The sequence below is a fragment of the Trachinotus anak genome, unplaced genomic scaffold (assembly GCF_046630095.1).
Source record: "Trachinotus anak isolate AG129_WGS33_773 ecotype Australia unplaced genomic scaffold, CSIRO_AGI_Tana_v1 ptg000003l, whole genome shotgun sequence".
Lineage (NCBI taxonomy): Eukaryota > Metazoa > Chordata > Actinopteri > Carangiformes > Carangidae > Trachinotus > Trachinotus anak.
In genome coordinates, this window is record NW_027273854.1 from 24,424,688 (window position 1) to 24,442,475 (window position 17,788).

Sequence of the window (17,788 nt, forward strand, 5' to 3'; positions counted from 1 at the left end):
ATTGAGACACTGTAGGTAAATGTAAGTAGTAGAAGCTAACAGTCGAGCTTGTTTAAACACTTTACTTACCGACTTCAGAGTCTGTGAATTAGATTGTGTCACATATCTATGAATGAATGCTAATGTTAGCTAGTTTCTAACTTTTGGCTCAAGTTACTGTTTGGTGAACTAATGACGTGTCTAATTTTATCAAACATTGGTGCTCACTCATGATCAGCAAAACAATGTTGTCTAGATATGTTATTGACATAAATGTAGAGTTTATAATTTAATTTTAATCATCCTTTGTGTGGCTGCGGTGGTTGATAGTCTTTTAGCTTTTTGATGTTAGTTTTTATAATGGGCCCCCTCTTTGTTTTCACTCAGGAATTAGATTCTTGTCATGATCTGCCCCTTCACGGACAGTTTTTATAGTTTGTTTGGACTCTTTGTTTGAACATTTGTTCATTTCCTGTTTTATTTTGAAATAACTTAACTTCTGTTGTTGTTGTCTTGTTTTCCCTCCTTTATGATTGTCCAACCTACTGTGTTTCGCCCATGTTCAGTTACCCCTCCTTGTGTATTTAAGTCTCTGTCTTTGTAAGTTCATCTGTTTCTGTTTGTTTGTTCCTGTTCACTCCCTGTGATGTTTCCTCATGTTCCTGACTTTTGCCAGTTTATTGGATTTTCCAAGATTTATTTTTTTGCTAGTTTTTCGGTTTTGGACCAGTTTGTAAGTCTCTTTGATTTATTAAATTACCTCTGTTGCACTTACCAGCTTTTTGTTTCAGTTTGTCTGTTTTTGGGTCCCGTGAAATGAGGATAGCAGGTCAAACTGTACAAAACTGCAAAAATAAATAAACTGATATTATGAAAAAGAACACAGACTGATTTTAAAATGTGATTCAATGTTTAGGATTTAGGTAAATAGCAAATAGAAGCTTCACATATGCAGAATGTGATGTAGCTTTATGATGAACAACTTATGGATCTCCTTAAACTTCTTCCATTAGCTCGTAAGAGATAAGGCAATAAGGCATTTTTCCAATCTTCTATTGTCCAGTTTTGTTGAGCCCATGTGAACTGTGGCCTCACTTTCCTGTTGTTAGCTGACAGGAGTGGCACCCTGTGTGGTCTTCTGCTGCTGTAGCCCATCTGCTTCAAGGTTCGACGTTCAGAGATGCTCTTCTGCAGACCTTGGTTGTAACAAGTGGTTATTTGAGTTACTGTTGCCTTCCTATCAGCTCGAAACAGTCTGGCCATTCTCCTTTGACCTCTGACATCAACAAGGTATGTTTGCCCAGAGAATGGCCACTCACTGGATATTTTCTCTTTTTAAGACCATTCTCTGTAAACCCTAGAGATGGTTGTGCAGGAAAATCCCAGTAGATCAGCAGTTTCTGTCGTCTGCTTTCCTCTATAATACCAGTTGTAAAGCTGTTGTACACTGCGTTTTTTGTTACCCCTTATATTTTTGGGTTATAAGCACATGAAAGCGTGTGCATCAGCATTTTGAAAAAAAATTTCAGGCAATGGATTCCCTCATTCAGCGAAATGGCTGCCGGTCAATGGAGGCAATATATGGTGCCCACAATTTTAAAACAAGACAATGATTATCTAGTCTCTCAGTCAAGGTTTAGTTACAACTCTGGACTAATACAAAATGGATTGACATTGACTTTATTGAATATTGAATTTAAAATGTTGATTAGTCGGGCATACTTGGCAAGATGGATGCAAATCTTTCTGTAAATAATAACCATCATGTATTCATCAAGCCACAATATGAATAGTATTTTATATGTGAATATCAGAATGGGTCTGATGCAGCTGCTAAAAAAAGTGTTGACCCTAAGCAGAATCAATAATGGCAATGGTATCAATATAATCTTATCAATTCCCATCCCCAGATGCAATCATGTCAGCATGGACCAGAATCTTAAAGGAATGTTTCCAACATTTTGTCTCATCCATGCCACAAAGAACTGAAGCTGTTCAGGTGAAAAGAAATCATATATAATACACATTTAGTTGGCGGATTATTAGGGACGCCCTGCCAAAAGTAATGCAGCCTAATAAGTTCCACCTGTTCAGTTCTGGTGATGATGATGATGATGATGTAATTCACTTTTTTTTTTTTTTTTTTTTTTTTTAATATTGTACACCCTTTTTTCATGCAAACATTAGAAAATAGACATTAGACACAAAGTATGGCTGATGTTATACTTAAATGTAAATTGTACCAAATTATTGGACAAGATGTCATTTTAAGATAAAATTTGACGGTGATAGAATAAAACCAAAGGATTATCAAAATTATTTAAATTTCTTCTATGTGGGACATGAATGTGTGTTTAAATTTTCATTTAAAGGTCCCATATATTACACTTTTCCAGTGTTTTATGATCTCCATCAGAAAATATATTTGTGGTTTTAAGAACCAAAAACCGTCTCAGTATAGTTTTACATCTCCTCTCTCAGGCTTCTATCTGGAGCTCTAGTAACAACAAGTCAGTCAGCCAATCAGAAAAGAGGTTCTGAGCCTCTCTTCTGACTGGCTGACTGTTTCTGAGTGATCTAATAAAAATATGGCCAATTTCAGGTAAACAATCAAAATCCTATAAGGCTGGACAGTGGTCCAGGTGGACGGGGCTTGGGGCATGGCTGAGAAGGCGATCTCACTTTATACAGTATGGGACCTTTAAATACACTGAATAGTTGCAGAGAAATAATCAAGTCAGCCTGTTCTGGCACAAGAGAAAATGACTGGAGTTCACCAAAGATAAAGTATACTGTATATCATCTGGGAACCATGCCATCACCAGATGTTTCATTCAGCAAATGTAAATATCAAAACCACCAACCTCTTGGCAGCATTAGAGTAAACATCATCGGATCACCAGAGTCACTGGACCTCCTCTTATGGGTACTTTTATTATGTGTATGAAATTTCTTTGCCATCTATTCAAAGGTTATATATGTGATCTTCTCTGCCACTAGACCACCAGAATCTCCACCAAAACAATTGATTTATGTTCTCAGCCAGGTGTTATGAAGTCCAGTGAAAGCAGACACACAACAAGAAGCGCTACTGAATAAAGTTACCCTGAGTACATAAGAGCCAACAAAAAACAATCCAGCCACAACCATTAGCCCATGCTAGCTCATGTGGTATGCTCCATAGCAATGCTGACAGTAGGCCAGCTAGTGATAGCAACATTTGCTGAACAAATTCATAAGATTGTTAAAAGCAAGTTAGCTGGTGTTATTGTGGGCCAAATTACTGTTGTGATAGTTGTCAACAACGCCACCTAGGTTTTTATGAGCCTAGGAACTCTCAAGGCAAAGATAAATCTCTTAAATTAGGTTCACAAGGGAAAGCAGTGTGTGGCGACCCAAACACAGAGACCTGAACAATTAATCAGGGAAACAACAATTTATTTTTTCCAGTGACTCAATACTAAAAAACAGTTACAACATAAAATGCCGGATAAAAGTAATAAAATGGAGGAAAAAAAAAAAAAGCTAAAGCAAAGGTCACACAAATTGGAGTTGGGTCAGTGTACTGCACAGTCAAGTGCTTGAGGAAATGTTGTGCACTTCAACAGCACAGCCCGCCACCAGCATGATACAATCTCTGCCTCCAGCGCCAGCTGCTGACCCACAGCTGGATCCACAGCCAACCAGCGAACCGTCCCCTGCGGCGCGTGGCTCCCTCCGGGCACAACTCCCCGCTGCACCTCTGTGGTGGCCCTGTCAGTGAGAGGACTAGGCAGTGCGTTACTCACAAAAACACCGCCAAGTACTTCCTACAGTTCACAGTACTGCTACTAAACTTCTGCTGTAGCTCAAGCACTTCTGGCTAGTCCACCACTAGTCACGTGTGTTGTATCAAGAACAGCAGATACTCACTCGTCCAGGCTGAGGCTCCAGCCTCTGCCCAGTAACCGAAGAATGTGGCCCTAGATACAACAGCTGGCTCCTTCTCAACCAGCGTCTCGCAGTTCTCTGGCAAAAAAACAGCAGCTTGGTCACAGTAGCAGCACTCCCTGCCGTTCTCCTTGGGCCATGCCGGTGTCTGGCCTCCTCACCGTATAACAACCACCTGTGGGTCCACTTTTGTAGTCACCCATTGGCTCCCCCGGCATCTGCCCCCAGCTGCTGATTGGTCAGTTCAACGGTCTGGCTCATTGTTCAATCAAGCAATTGTCCAGTCTATTGCACTACAGCAGAAAACAAACCTCAAACACAAAATACCCAAAACCAGGATCCAAAAAAGTAAACAATCTCAAAACCAAAACACAGTGATTCATAAATATGCATGCAAAACATGCATGCTAAATAATCAAAATTAACAATACAACCACTAATAAATAAACATGCAAATATCAAATCAAAAATATTCTGCTGTGTGACATTATAATGCCTACTGTCACTAATGAAAACAGTCATTTAACATGTACCATCAAGTCCTGAGTTGAAGCCTTTTAGCAGCTCACAGGACCAGTACTGACTCTGGTCCATGGTCCGACTAGTAAAGAAAACTGGCTACCAAAACAAAGAGCACAGAAGCTCTGATTACACCACAGACAGAGGGGGTGTGACATTGCTCTCTGCTCAGGACGCCATCACGCCACTATAAGTTATTATTTAAAATCTCACCTGTCAGCCTGATGGTGGTGCTATAGGTACTGTTATCAGAGCACTAAAGTAAGAAGTCTTAATCCTCTAGGTACATTTAATACATACCTGTATCCTTCCGTTTAATAGTTTTCAAGAAATTTCAGTCAAGAAAAAAAAATTGACCACATCATAGTGCTGCTATAAGAATTGTTATTGGTTCATCAAAGCCAGCAGGGTTCATCACTGTTGTTGCACCGTTGTTGTTACGGATAAAACAATGTCACACCACTCTCAGTCATATATGTAACCACCTTTAGCTACTAATCATTTAAACATTTCAGATTTTAAAACAGTATGTTCCAGTTAAACAAGAGAAAAAAGGCTTTTAGCAGTAACCAACATGTTTGGTGGTCAACATGATGTGATCTCAAACGAGGAGTTAGGTCAGGGTTTCTGGAGTGTACATTTATATATAGAGCTGCTAACATTAGCCGACATGTCTTACAAGAGACAGGACCAGCTTCCAACCAGTGTGGTACCAGCTGTGTATCTGTGACCACTTCTCAGTAAACTTTAGTAAAACATTGGATTGCAATGAATAAATGACAACAAATAATCAATACATCCTGAGTAGTAAGAACTACATACATAACTAAAATACAGTATAGAAGATCAATGCATGAAAGAGAGTATTCAAAAGAGAAAAAAAAATGAGGAACAAAAGTGAAAGAGAGAAGTGTTTCAGGAAATGAGACGAGTGTGAAGTGTTTCTGTAGGCCGTCGTTAGTAGCTCAGTTTTCTGTCTTCTGTTTTGTGATTAAACGATGCAGAGCCTTTTTCTCTGAACCATGAAGAGCAGACAACAGACAAACCTTCACTTTTTGATCCTTGGTAAGACATTAGATATCTATTACTTTAGCTTAATAAACTGGAATCTAAATCAGAAACAAGGGAAACTTTTCTTTCCTCACTTCTCACCTCACTGAACTTACTGAACGATGACATTTTTTCTCCTACAGTCTCTTTTCTGTTGGTCTCATCTTCACCTGCTGGAGGTCAGTCCATTCTCCTGTGTCAGACATAAAATCTTTTTACCCTTGAGCAAAAATTTTTAAATATTGTTTGTTACGTCTTGTGTCTGATAGGTGCTCAGATCAGATTAGCTGGATCTGGATCTACTCGGTGGTCTGGAAGAGTTGAAGTCTATCACAACAACGTCTGGGGAACAGTTTGTGATGATGACTGGGACTTAAATGATGCTATGGTGGTGTGCAGAGAGTTGGGCTATGGTACAGCACTGGATGCTCCTGCATCAGCCCATTTTGGTGCAGGAACTGGGCAAATCTGGCTCGATGATGTGGCCTGTTCAGGAAGTGAAAGGTCTCTCACTGAGTGTCGGCACAGAGGATTTGGGGTGAACAACTGTGGACACAGTGAGGACGCTGGTGTCGTGTGTTCAGGTGAGAGAAATTTTTTTATGGTATGTTGTAACTCTGGAGTCATAAGAGTGCCATGAAAATAAATCTGTAAAAGAATAAGAAAATAAATAAAGGTCTATGAGTGTCAGCACAGTGGATTTGGGCAACATGACTGTTCACGCAATGAGGATCCTCAAATTTAGATTTTTTTTTTTGTGCTCAAATGCAGTAACCTATTTCAAATAAATTATGTGTATGTAACCGTACTCTGCAGCAGGTTTTTTAGATTTAACAAAATAATTACAAATGTGAAAGACACGTCAACACGTGATCAGCTGATACTGACCGCATGAAGTGTCGAAAGTGAAGTGTGTTTTCTCAATAACTCATTTTCATTCAGTCTGGTCTGACAAAGAACTCTGTTTTCAATGCAATAGCCAGTCCCGGTCTGTTGTTACCTCGGATTGAGATGAGGTCTGAGCAGGTCTATACCCATAAAGGCTTTTGGCATTTTGTATTAGGTTCTTAAATTGCTGCAGTTATTTGTTGATGCAAGCATATACATGAATAATAGTTTTGCCTGTCTTTAAAAAATATAGTTGCTGTCATGAACTCATGAAAAACATAAAAAAAAACAAAAAAACCACAGACTCAATTTCCATCCTACGTTCTGTGCCTAGGTGTCAGATTAGCTGGATCTGGATCTACTGAGTGCTCTGGAAGAGTTGAAGTCTATCACAACAACGTCTGGGGAACAGTTTGTGATGATGGCTGGGACCTAAATGATGCTATGGTGGTGTGCAGAGAGTTGGGCTGTGGGACGGCTCTAAGTGCTCCTCAATCAGCCCTTTTTGGTGCAGGAACTGGGCAAATCTGGCTCGATGATGTGGCCTGTTCAGGAAGTGAAAGGTCGCTCACTGAGTGTCGGCACAGAGGATTTGGTGAACATGACTGTGGACACAATGAGGACGCTGGTGTCGTGTGTTCAGGTGAGAGAAATTTTTTTATGGTATGTTGTAACTCTGGAGTCATAAGAGTGCCATAAAAATAAATCTGTAAAAGAATAAGAAAATAAATAAAGGTCTATGAGTGTCAGCACAGTGGATTTGGGCAACATGACTGTTCACGCAATGAGGATCCTCAAATTTAGATTTTTTTTTTTTTGTGCTCAAATGCAGTAACCTATTTCAAATAAATTATGTGTATGTAACCGTACTCTGCAGCAGGTTTTTTAGATTTAACAAAATAATTACAAATGTGAAAGATACGTCAACACGTGATCAGCTGATACTGACCGCATGAAGTGTCGAAAGTGAAGTGTGTTTTCTCAATAACTCATTTTCATTCAGCCTGGTCTGACAAAGAACTCTGTTTTCAATGCAATAGCCGGTCCCGGTCTGTTGTTACCTCGGATTGAGATGAGGTCTGAGCAGGTCTATACCCATAAAGGCTTTTGGCATTTTGTATTAGGTTCTTAAATTGCTGCAGTTATTTGTTGATGCAAGCATATACATGAATAATAGTTTTGCCTGTCTTTAAAAAATATAGTTGCTGTCATGAACTCATGAAAAACATAAAAAAAAAAACAAACCACAGACTCAATTTCCATCCTATGTTCTGTGCCTAGGTGTCAGATTAGCTGGATCTGGATCTACTCGGTGCTCTGGAAGAGTTGAAGTCTATCACAACAACGTCTGGAGAACAGTTTGTGATGATGGCTGGGACCGAAATCATACTATGGTGGTGTGCAGAGAGTTGGGCTGTGGTACAGCACTGGGTGCTCCTGCATCAGCCCTTTTTGGTGAAGGAACTGGGAAAATCTGGCTCAATGATGTGGCCTGTTCAGGAAGTGAAAGGTCTCTAACTGAGTGTTGGCACAGAGGATTTGGTGAACATGACTGTGGACACAATGAGGACGCTGGTGTCGTGTGTTCAGGTGAGAAAACATTTTGAACCATTTACTGTATCTGATACACTGCATGTTGTAATATTGTGATATTGTGATATTTTGTGTTAATCTATGGAGTCATGGTAATTTTACTGTCTCCAGAATAAATCTGTAAAAAAAGAAAAAAGAAAGTAAATGTGAAACTATGATGAAGAATAAATAATGCTATGACTCCACAGTAATCACAATGACAAACAGACTGACAGTCTGAGGGACACAATCCTGTGTCTTGTATACTGGGAGGCAGCACACATTTAAAAAGTCTTTAATATTTTTAACAGAAGAGCTACACTGACAAAATATTCACCATGTCTTCACAATGTTTAGCTGATGATGAGTAAATTCAACCAGTTCCCCAAATTGGACCAACCAGTATAGGATGTGGATTTTTTTGTTTTTTGTTTTAAGAACTGGTTTCATTTTGATAATCTTGTTTGACAAGAATTTGAAATATAAAATATTGATCCTCAGAAATATCAACCAGAGAAACCTAAGAAAGGTCCAATTAGTGTTGCCATCAATGAGCAAATTGTAAATGAACAAATGACCACTACAACTAAGAAGCAGGAAAACACAATGGCTGTGTCCCAATTCAGGGGCTGCATCCTACGAAGGTGGGGCCCTTTGTACCTGTGGCTGCACTGAAATGAGACGGTCTGGTCTACAGAGGATTTTGGCTGTGTGTCACCAGCTGCGCTCGCCATTACCATTGCTAAGTGCAGCTCATGTTGCCTTGCAACCTTGACAACATGTTACTTTTTTCATGAAAACTAGAGGTTTTAAGGGCCTTGTTTTTTTAACATTTGTACTGTTAGCTGCTGAACTTAGCTGAAAGCCAATACCTACATTTTAAAGTGTAATCCTCTGGCTCTGTCGGAGTTGTTTGCTGCCATATTATTTTCGTTACTAGCGCACAATAAATAGGGATAGGTTTGGCCATGAAGGATCCACCCGTTGGACCCTTGGTTGCCCAGGAAAAGAAGTCTGCATCTGAAGGAGCTTTTGACATGGGAAAGCCTCATCATGCCACTGTGATGCAATCAGTCTTCAAATTCAGCTTCTGAGGGATGCAGCCCCTGAACTGGGACACAGCTAATAAAGCTCAAAGAGGAGGAAGTGCTGTCTACAGTGTATGCATATTTATTCTTAAATTACTTAAAAATGGTTAATCTCACTATTCAATACATTTATTCAAAGACAGGGTTGAATACACAAATCTTGTGATTATTCGATAGTTAGCACATCCCAAATCCTGCCCATGAGCTCAGGTGGTTATTTCACAACTACTCACTGAGCTCTGGAAAACAAAGGTAAATACAAGTCTCTTGCTGTGTCTCCTAACTCCTCCTCCACTTCTAACTTGATTATTGTGTTATTTTTTCAGGGAGCTTCCCAAAGCCCAGCATCTCCTTTACTCCTGCTGCTGAGGTTACCTGGGGTCAGAGAGTCAGCATCACTTGTTCAAGTTCAGCTGAGTTTGTAGGTGGAACATTTATTCTGACGAAGACGTCAAGCTTATTCAGAAAGACTCAAAAATCAAGCACCAACTCGGCTGTATTCAGTATCCCCAAAGTGAACTTTGACGATGAGGGATCGTATCAGTGTCAGCATGAGAGAAGCATTTCACATCAAACTTTCAACTCCAGCCTCTCTGACGCAGTCAGACTCACTGTTACAGGTAAGAAAAAATGATTAAATTTTCCTGTTTGATTCACTTGTGTAAATTTTTAAAGGATAGCAAACTAATAAGGAGTCAGAATCAGTATAGGTTAAAGGAAACATTTAATGCTGTAATATTGTGCTGCTTTTTCAGTGAGCTTTTCCAAACCCAGCATCTCCATGAACCCTGTTGGGGAGGTGGCCTGGGGTCAGGACGTTGGCATCACTTGTTCGATCTCAACTCAGGTTTTGGGAGGAAACTTCATCCTGAAGAAGACACCAGGTTCATTGAGAAAGACACAGACATCAAGTACCAGCTCTGCTACCTTCAGCATCCCTAAAGTGGAGTTTGTCAATGAGGGATCGTACTGGTGTCAGTATCAGTATGTTTCAAGTCGAGCGTTCACCTCGCCTCTAAGTGACTCTGTCAGACTCTCTGTCACTGGTAAGACTAAAATTACCGCCTTGTGGTTGTCTGCCTCTGCCAACCAGCCAAGCTGCAAGAAATATGATCACAATCTCCTCTTCCTGAGTTGCAGCATTGAATAAAAGCTAGAAGTGTTTTTGCAGAACATTATGATATCACAGTGAAGTTTAACTTTGACCTTTTGGATATAAAATGTCAACATTTCATTTTATCCTTATAGACATTTAACTTAAATTTCTATGGAGGACCAGGGATGTAACAAGTGATAAAGCATTTCCTCATATTTTAATAGGTGTCAAAAATAGGAATCGTAAAAAGAATTATAAATGAATGATTAATCCCTCAATAAATACTTAAGATCTAAAAATGGATTCACAAAAACAGCATAAAACTCTCAGTTTATGCAATAAATTTTCATTACATAAACTGTCAAAAAAGAAATTCTATTTGTAGACAAAATGAAAACTCAGTATGCTGTCAAAGAGCAGTTCTTGTGAGAGTGTGTGAGTGATTGTGTAAGAAAGTGACAGTTTAAAATGAAATGAAATTAACTGTAAACATCCTTCAAATGTTGTAGTGTAGCTGCTGATCTTTGAAAAAACTGCTGCAATTTGTCATTAAAACAAATGTATAATAACAATGTATTAAATGAGAGTGTGAGAACGATGTGACAATGTGAAAGGAGTCGCTCGTAGTGATGAACCTACAGGGAATTAGCACCCGAACCTGCAGCTTCCGTTTGCTTTGTGGTTAGTTTCGTCTTGTTTAGCTGTCCGGCCCTCAGCTTTACTGTTCTGGTTCACTGCTCTCATAGCTCATAGCTTCTGCTTCTTTTTCAGCTTGAAAACTCACTGTGCACTTCCTGCTCAGTTAGAGACCAGCTGGTGAACATTATTATGTCTTTATCTAAACTCTTTATCGAAATATCATTGAGAGTAAAGTCGTCATTTACAATGATGTCGAGTAGATGAAAAAATACCAAAAAAGAACATCAGTTAAAACAGACATATAGATAGCATACAGTTAATAAATAGTGCAATGACAAGGGTCGGTTAAAACAGGCACAAACTGAAATGAGAAGGTTAGAGATTAAGAATCTAAAATGAGCAAGAGCTACCAGCAAATTAATTTTGAAAGTGCTTTGTAGTGAGTTCCAGGTTCCACATAATGGAGCATTTAGCAGCTGTGGAGCCAGATAGTTTTCTCAGTAGTTGGCGGGAGACCAAAAACAAAGCTAAAGGAGAGTTAATGTTGGACTTACATTCATCATTGTTGTGTCTGCTGGATGTGTAAATATGCAGTTGTTTGGTAGAGGTAAAGGTAATGGTATGTTAATGTAATCTCACCTTGTTTCCACTGCCCCCAACTTGCCAAAAAAAAGCTACTGCTACTTTAAAATGAGTCTTTTGCACCTCAAAACTTAAAGGTTTTGTGTGTGTGTTTGTAATCGTGTTCAGCATTAATCTGGATTTCATTTTAAGTGCCATTTTAAGTGTCTTTTCTTTCATGTAGTAAGACTGCAGCGGCCCAGCATCTCCCTGACATCTCCTAACGGAGGGCTGGTCTGGAGTCCTGAAGGGGCAGAGATCACCAAAGCTTACAGCTTTGTCTTCACCTGCTCCATTAACTCCAGCTATTCTGGAGGCCGTTTCTTTCTCACCTTCTCCGGCTCCAACATCACTGCCTCCAAACCTGCAGTTAACCACTCAGCCTCCTTTGAGTTCCCTGTAGCTGAGTATGAACACCGGGGCAACTACAGCTGTGTGTATGAAGTCACTCTGTCCTCAAGGAAATTCAGTTCTGCTGAGACGGCACAGATTACTGTCGTTGTTAAATGTAAGTAGAATTTAAGTTTATCATTTTTACATTTTATGAATTAGCTGAATGACACCCAGTCTACTGAACAGATTTGATTGTGGCACTTTAAACGGGTGTATTGCACATAAATTACATCATGTTTTTCAGGAGGCATTTTTAGTTCTCTGTTCTCTTACTTACAAAGTACAACGTAGAGAGTGTCATGAAGATAGAGAGAGAGGAAGAGAAACGGGGCGCATGAGTGAGAGAGAGAGAGAGAGAGAGAGAGTGGGCAGGCATAAAAGAAAAACATAACAGATGCTTAATTCTTAATGTCATCTGTTTTTCATTGTGGTTTCTTACTGAATAAAAATAGACTTCAGTTTGTTCAAGTGTCAGCAGTTTCAATGAAGAGCCACAGGAAGTCGATACACAGTGCAACAAATGTACCTAATGTGTCAAAAGTTAAAAATGGCCCCTGTGACTGTTACGTTATTAGATCATTATTACTTGTGTATGGATATGTAAGCAACATTTTACTACTGTAGATGGCTGAGGTGCAGCTGAATCTTAGCTATTGTTTATAGGGCTGCAACTCATGATTACTTTGATTATGGATAAGTCTGTAAAAAAAAATTTTCAATTAATTAAATAAGAGCAAATAATCTACAAGAATGCATCATCTCTTATAAGTATTTTTTGTTTTGCTTCCAAAAAAAATTGTAAAGTAATCAGTTAAGCTGTGAAAAAAATGTATGGAGATAAAAAATACATAAGTAAAGTACAAGTACTTCATTTGCAAACTTTCATATGTACATTCCATCAGTGCATATTCTCACATGGTCCATCAAGAGCCTGTGTAGAAGACCTTCCTGCTCACTGTCAAAGAATTTAAATGTAGGCAGATGATGTCATTTGGTATAGAAGAAGGAAACCAGAGCAAATAACAAATACAGCTCTATGCAAAATATCTGTAAATGGTTGGCTGCCTGCCCCCTGCTCCTAAACATTACATTATGTTAAAAATTGTATGTATTATATTGTATTTCTGTGTTGAGACACCAACGTGCTGAGAGGGTGAGGTTGTCTGGCAGGAAGAACAGCTAGACCTGGATATGAATCAGAGTTGCAGTGGTATGAAAGAACATGTGCACAGATAGTCAGATGAAGGGAGGTGTGTGTGGTGTATGTTGAGAAGAGAGGGGGCCAAGCACCGATCCCTGTGGTACTCCAGTGGAAAGAAAGTGACACTTACTCTTACTGTGCCATTATAAATGATCACTCTGTAAGGGAGGACTCAAACCAGGGTAGTGGGGTGCCTAAAATGCCTAGTTCAGACCAGGCGCGGTGTTATGGGTGGGCCTAATGGGCCTGGGCCCACCCACTTGTACAACTGGCCCATCCTGAATGACCTGGGAAACACTGACCTAACTTTTATTTTTAATTTTACTGACATGAACATTTAAATACACAATAAACACGTAAAAACATTTCCCTCTCTAAAAAAGTACAGTTTCCCTGCAGTGAGCAAATAATAATCCAGCCAGATCATCTAAACAAGACAGTGTTTCCTTAAATAGAATGAAAATGTCACTGTTCTAAATGAATGGATGTATTGGTCTACACAATCCACAGCAATAAATAAATACATAAACATCTAAAGGACAGGCCTGCTATGTTTCATTTACCACTATTTGAGAAATATACCCACATGTGCCGTTTGTAATAAATACAAAGTAACTGTCACAGGTAAATAATAATCTATCTGAAAATATAAAAAAGATTTAAAAAGATTTAAAAGTGTCATAATCAACCAAGTCGCCCTCCACTGCAGGATATCAGTCATTTCTGTTTTTGAGAGACTAATAAACTAAAGTTGGAAACGTCAGAAAATGAAAAAGAGTTATAACTACTGTAATAACAAGGCCCACCCAAAATTACTTTGGCCCACCCAAAACTAAAATCCGGGCACCGTGCCTGGTTTGGACAGGGTAGACAGGAGGATTTTTTTGGTACAGTTTGTGGAAGGCCGCCAACGGGTCCAGCAGGAGAGAACTGATGACTGGACATCAGTTCTTGCTGACTTCAGAGTTTCGGTCACTGGAAGCAGTTTCAGTGCCCGAAGTGACCGCTCTTGAAACTTTGAGTGGTTTCAGCCAGACTTTGATTATTTATAGATTATTTGGAAAGAGGAAGTCTGAGTCTTTGGTGAAACCTGCACTTTATGGTAGCAGCACATTGCATATTGAGACAGTTAGAGCTGTTTTGAAGGATAAAGTGTTTAATGTTTTCCCTCTTAGTGCCTTTGTTACTGCTGGCCTCCTCAGTTACTGCTGGGATCCTGCTGCTGCTCCTGCTGGTCTTGTTGGTGGTTTGTCTGCTCCGCAGGAGAAGACAACAAAAACACAAACATCCTGCTGTCCTCATCTTCAGTCACGGTCTGTGCTCACCAGGACACACACAGTTAAACACACATTTTGTTTGTGCTTTCATATGTATTCACATTTTGTTTTGATGCTCACATTTCAGTGGCTGAGAACGAGTATGAAGCTGATGAGGACGATGACTATGTGAATGTTGATGAAATGGATGCAGAGAAGAAACTCAAACAGGAAGCAGGGAGAATGGAGGAAGAGGAAAGTAATGATTATGAGGAGCCCCCAAGTGATGAAGATCATGATTATGAGGAAGCAGGCCCTGATGCAAATTACATAAAGTCCAAGGAGGACTGTTGCAGTGAGGACACCAGCGAAGATGATGAAGAAGAAGAAACCAGGAAAATCATCATGCAAAAACAGGAAGCAGGGAGAATGGAGGAAGAGGACAGTAATGATTATGAGGAGCCCCCAAGTGATGAAGATCATGATTATGAGGAAGCAGGCCCTGATGCAAATTACATAAAGTCCAAGGAGGACTGTTGCAGTGAGGACACCAGCGAAGATGAAGAAGAAGAAGAAGAAGAAACCAGGAAAATCATCATGCAAAAACAGGAAGCAGGGAGAATGGAGGAAGAGGACAGTAATGATTATGAGGAGCCCCCAAGTGATGAAGATCATGATTATGAGGAAGCAGGCCCTGATGCAAATTACATAAAGTCCAAGGAGGACTGTTGCAGTGAGGACACCAGCGAAGATGATGAAGAAGAAGAAGAAACCAGGAAAATCATCATGCAAAAACAGGAAGCGGGGAGAATGGAGGAAGAGGACAGTAATGATTATGAGGAGCCCCCAAGTGATGAAGATCATGATTATGAGGAAGCAGGCCCTGATGCAAATTACATAAAGTCCAAGGAGGACTGTTGCAGTGAAGAGGACACCAGCGAAGATGATGAAGAAGAAGAAACCAGTGATGATGAAAATGACTATGTAAACATAACATGTGATGAATAAACTGTGGACATTCATGGAGAAAATGAGGATATTTATCAAAACCTTTAGGCGTCTACTAGTCAATAGTGAAACATTGATTCCAATAGATAGAGAACTGATCTTTGCAGAATTAGGACAATTCTTATTTTATATTACCATTCCAGTGTATATATGAATTACATTACATGATGTGATGTATATTATAAAGTTTTGTTTGCAGATCCTTTCTAAAATTCTTTAAGTTTTGTCTTATAAATCTTGAAATATGGGATGTAGTACCATATTTTCCTGGATTCCTTAAATTATGATGAATCTGTATAGGCCATGCCCATTTTTAAAGTATTATATACTAAAATATAATCTGTTTTCCTGTCAAAAGGCTAATATGAAAAAACACAACAAAACAGGCCCGTTTTCTATTTTTCCACTGTCCATGAACATTTAAAATGAAGTGGAATAAGTGTCAAACAAATGTGAAATAAAAGTGTCATTTCCATTTTTTAAACTGCCAAGGTGTCATTGGTGGAGCAGCCCGTCACTCTTCAGAAACCTATGGGTGACGTCACAGAGATCTATGGTCATAACATTTACATGTTTTTAAAAATATATACATAGTAATAGTAAATAGTTATAACAATAATAAGAGCAATTTAGGAATTACATTGTAAATTAAATCTACATTCCTCTATCGTTACATGTGGCGTTGATTTAATTGTTCTCTATACATAAAACCAGTTATTTAAAAGGGCTTTTTTTCCCTTTAAAATCAAATGGCCCAGGGAATTTTATTTAATTTTTTTCATTTTATTTTTTATTTTTTTCATTGCAAGTCTGCAAAACATTTACGTGACATGATGAACATGAATGCCCATGGACATAAACACCAAAAGAAATTATATATACACACATAATATACTGCTACAAATTAGGGGCCATACACATACCATGTGCACCCCTACACATATGCAACAACTGTAAACTAATTGTAATGTGATGTAAATATTGTAATTTTTATATAATCATGATGCATGCATGGAAATGACACTATTTATTATGTGCTCAATCTAACTGTTGCGCTCTTATAAATAAAGTAAATATAAGTAAATATATAAAATAAGTAAATATATAACATTTTTTGTAAAAAAGCCTAACCAGGGATATGGGTCGCAAATTAGCCTTGGATAGAAATCCTATATGCTATACACACTGTATAATTTTACTGTAACGCGTTCCAATGTTTCTTGCATTGTCTCTGACAAATAAACTGATAAATACAAAAAAAATAAAAATAAAAAAACATTTGAATGTGATGAGTAAATTTGTTAAAAATCAACTGTTCTGAAAACAAAATTGGGCCACATATCTCTACACGTCTTGATTTTTCTATCTTCTAAACAATGATATTCCCTGACTGTACTAACTGATGTGTAGGAAATACATAAATCATTCCTGTAAACATTCACACGTTGTGAATAGCAAACATTGAGAGTTACAGCAGGGAAAATTTTGCTAGGTAGGTTTGGTTATGCTATCTACACTTCCCAGATCCTGGTGCATGGTTATGGTATATTTTCAGATGCTGTGGACTCAACAAGCAAATCTACATCTACATTACCCGCATAAACTACCTGTTGTACTGGTAGTTTATGCGGTAGATCTACTGTTGTAGATCATATTTTTGATATTTATTCTTAGACTAGTCAAAAAAGTTATTCAGTTGGTTTTTGATATGCTAAACTGTAGTGCTATATGTGACTACATTCTTGCATTGATGATCCACTGACTGCATTTCATATGTCACCATCAGGTCAAAATTTTGATTTGATTGTGATACTTTGGTTTAGGATCAAATACACTAATGACATTCCCAGGAGCCTCAGCTGTGTTTTGTGTTTAGTGCTAATAAGCAAGCATTAGCATGCTAACATGCCAAACGAAAAACAATGTTAAACATAGCAATAGGCTGTAATGGCATGTAGCTCAAAGCATCATTGTGCTGACACACAGACTCACCCTCACCTTTAGGTGTGAGTTCTTCAAATTACAATTCAACATAAAATTGTTTTTTAAATTTTTTTGAAAGCTCTGTGCTATTTGTATTTGTCTAGAGCCTTTTGATTTATGCTGCTAAAATGCAGCTCATTGTCTGTAGCCTATGCCTGCCCATACAATAACCCCACCACCACCATAGATCACAATGTGGACATTAGCAAGCCACTCGCCCACACAATCACACAGTCTACATAGTAGAGTGAAAACCAGGATTCGTCTGTGGTTGCAATAAACCGCACTTAGGTCAAGTGAGAATGACGAGCAGGCTTCGGTGAATAATCTCATCTGGATGTGGAGGTCCTGGGCTGAGGTTACATGTGGTCTGTGGTTGTGGTTAAATGTAGCACAAATACAAAGCAAACTATCTACAGGTGCAAGGGGTCTAGTCCAGGGTTGGAGGCTTCTCAAGGCCTTTACAAGCTTGCTCAGCGTACTAAAGAGGATGTGATCAAAGACTGCAGTAGCAGCAATCTCCTTCCTCCTCAAGGCGGCTTCCTGCGCCCTTGATCGCATCACC

General features: G+C 38.9%; 1 protein-coding gene across 7 annotated transcripts in view; it reads left to right on the plus strand.

The window, feature by feature from the left end:
• LOC139618652 (scavenger receptor cysteine-rich domain-containing protein DMBT1-like) overlaps nt 1-16,838 on the plus strand; it is a 40,692-nt gene extending 23,854 nt beyond the window's left edge. For 3 of the 7 annotated variants that reach the window (XM_071474777.1, XM_071474778.1, XM_071474779.1), the window contains 7 exons: nt 6,701-7,009; nt 7,648-7,956; nt 9,353-9,646; nt 9,782-10,072; nt 11,567-11,890; nt 14,152-14,289; nt 14,381-16,836. In XM_071474777.1, coding sequence (XP_071330878.1) covers nt 6,701-7,009; nt 7,648-7,956; nt 9,353-9,646; nt 9,782-10,072; nt 11,567-11,890; nt 14,152-14,289; nt 14,381-15,240 — 2,525 coding nt within the window. In that variant the 3' untranslated portion in view covers nt 15,241-16,836. Of the gene's footprint in view, nt 1-6,700; nt 7,010-7,647; nt 7,957-9,352; nt 9,647-9,781; nt 10,073-11,566; nt 11,891-14,151; nt 14,290-14,380 lie in introns of all 7 variants that reach the window. The other 4 variants (XM_071474776.1, XM_071474773.1, XM_071474774.1 and 1 more) reach the window with 3 other exon arrangements.
• Nucleotides 16,839-17,788: the final 950 nt, after the last annotated feature.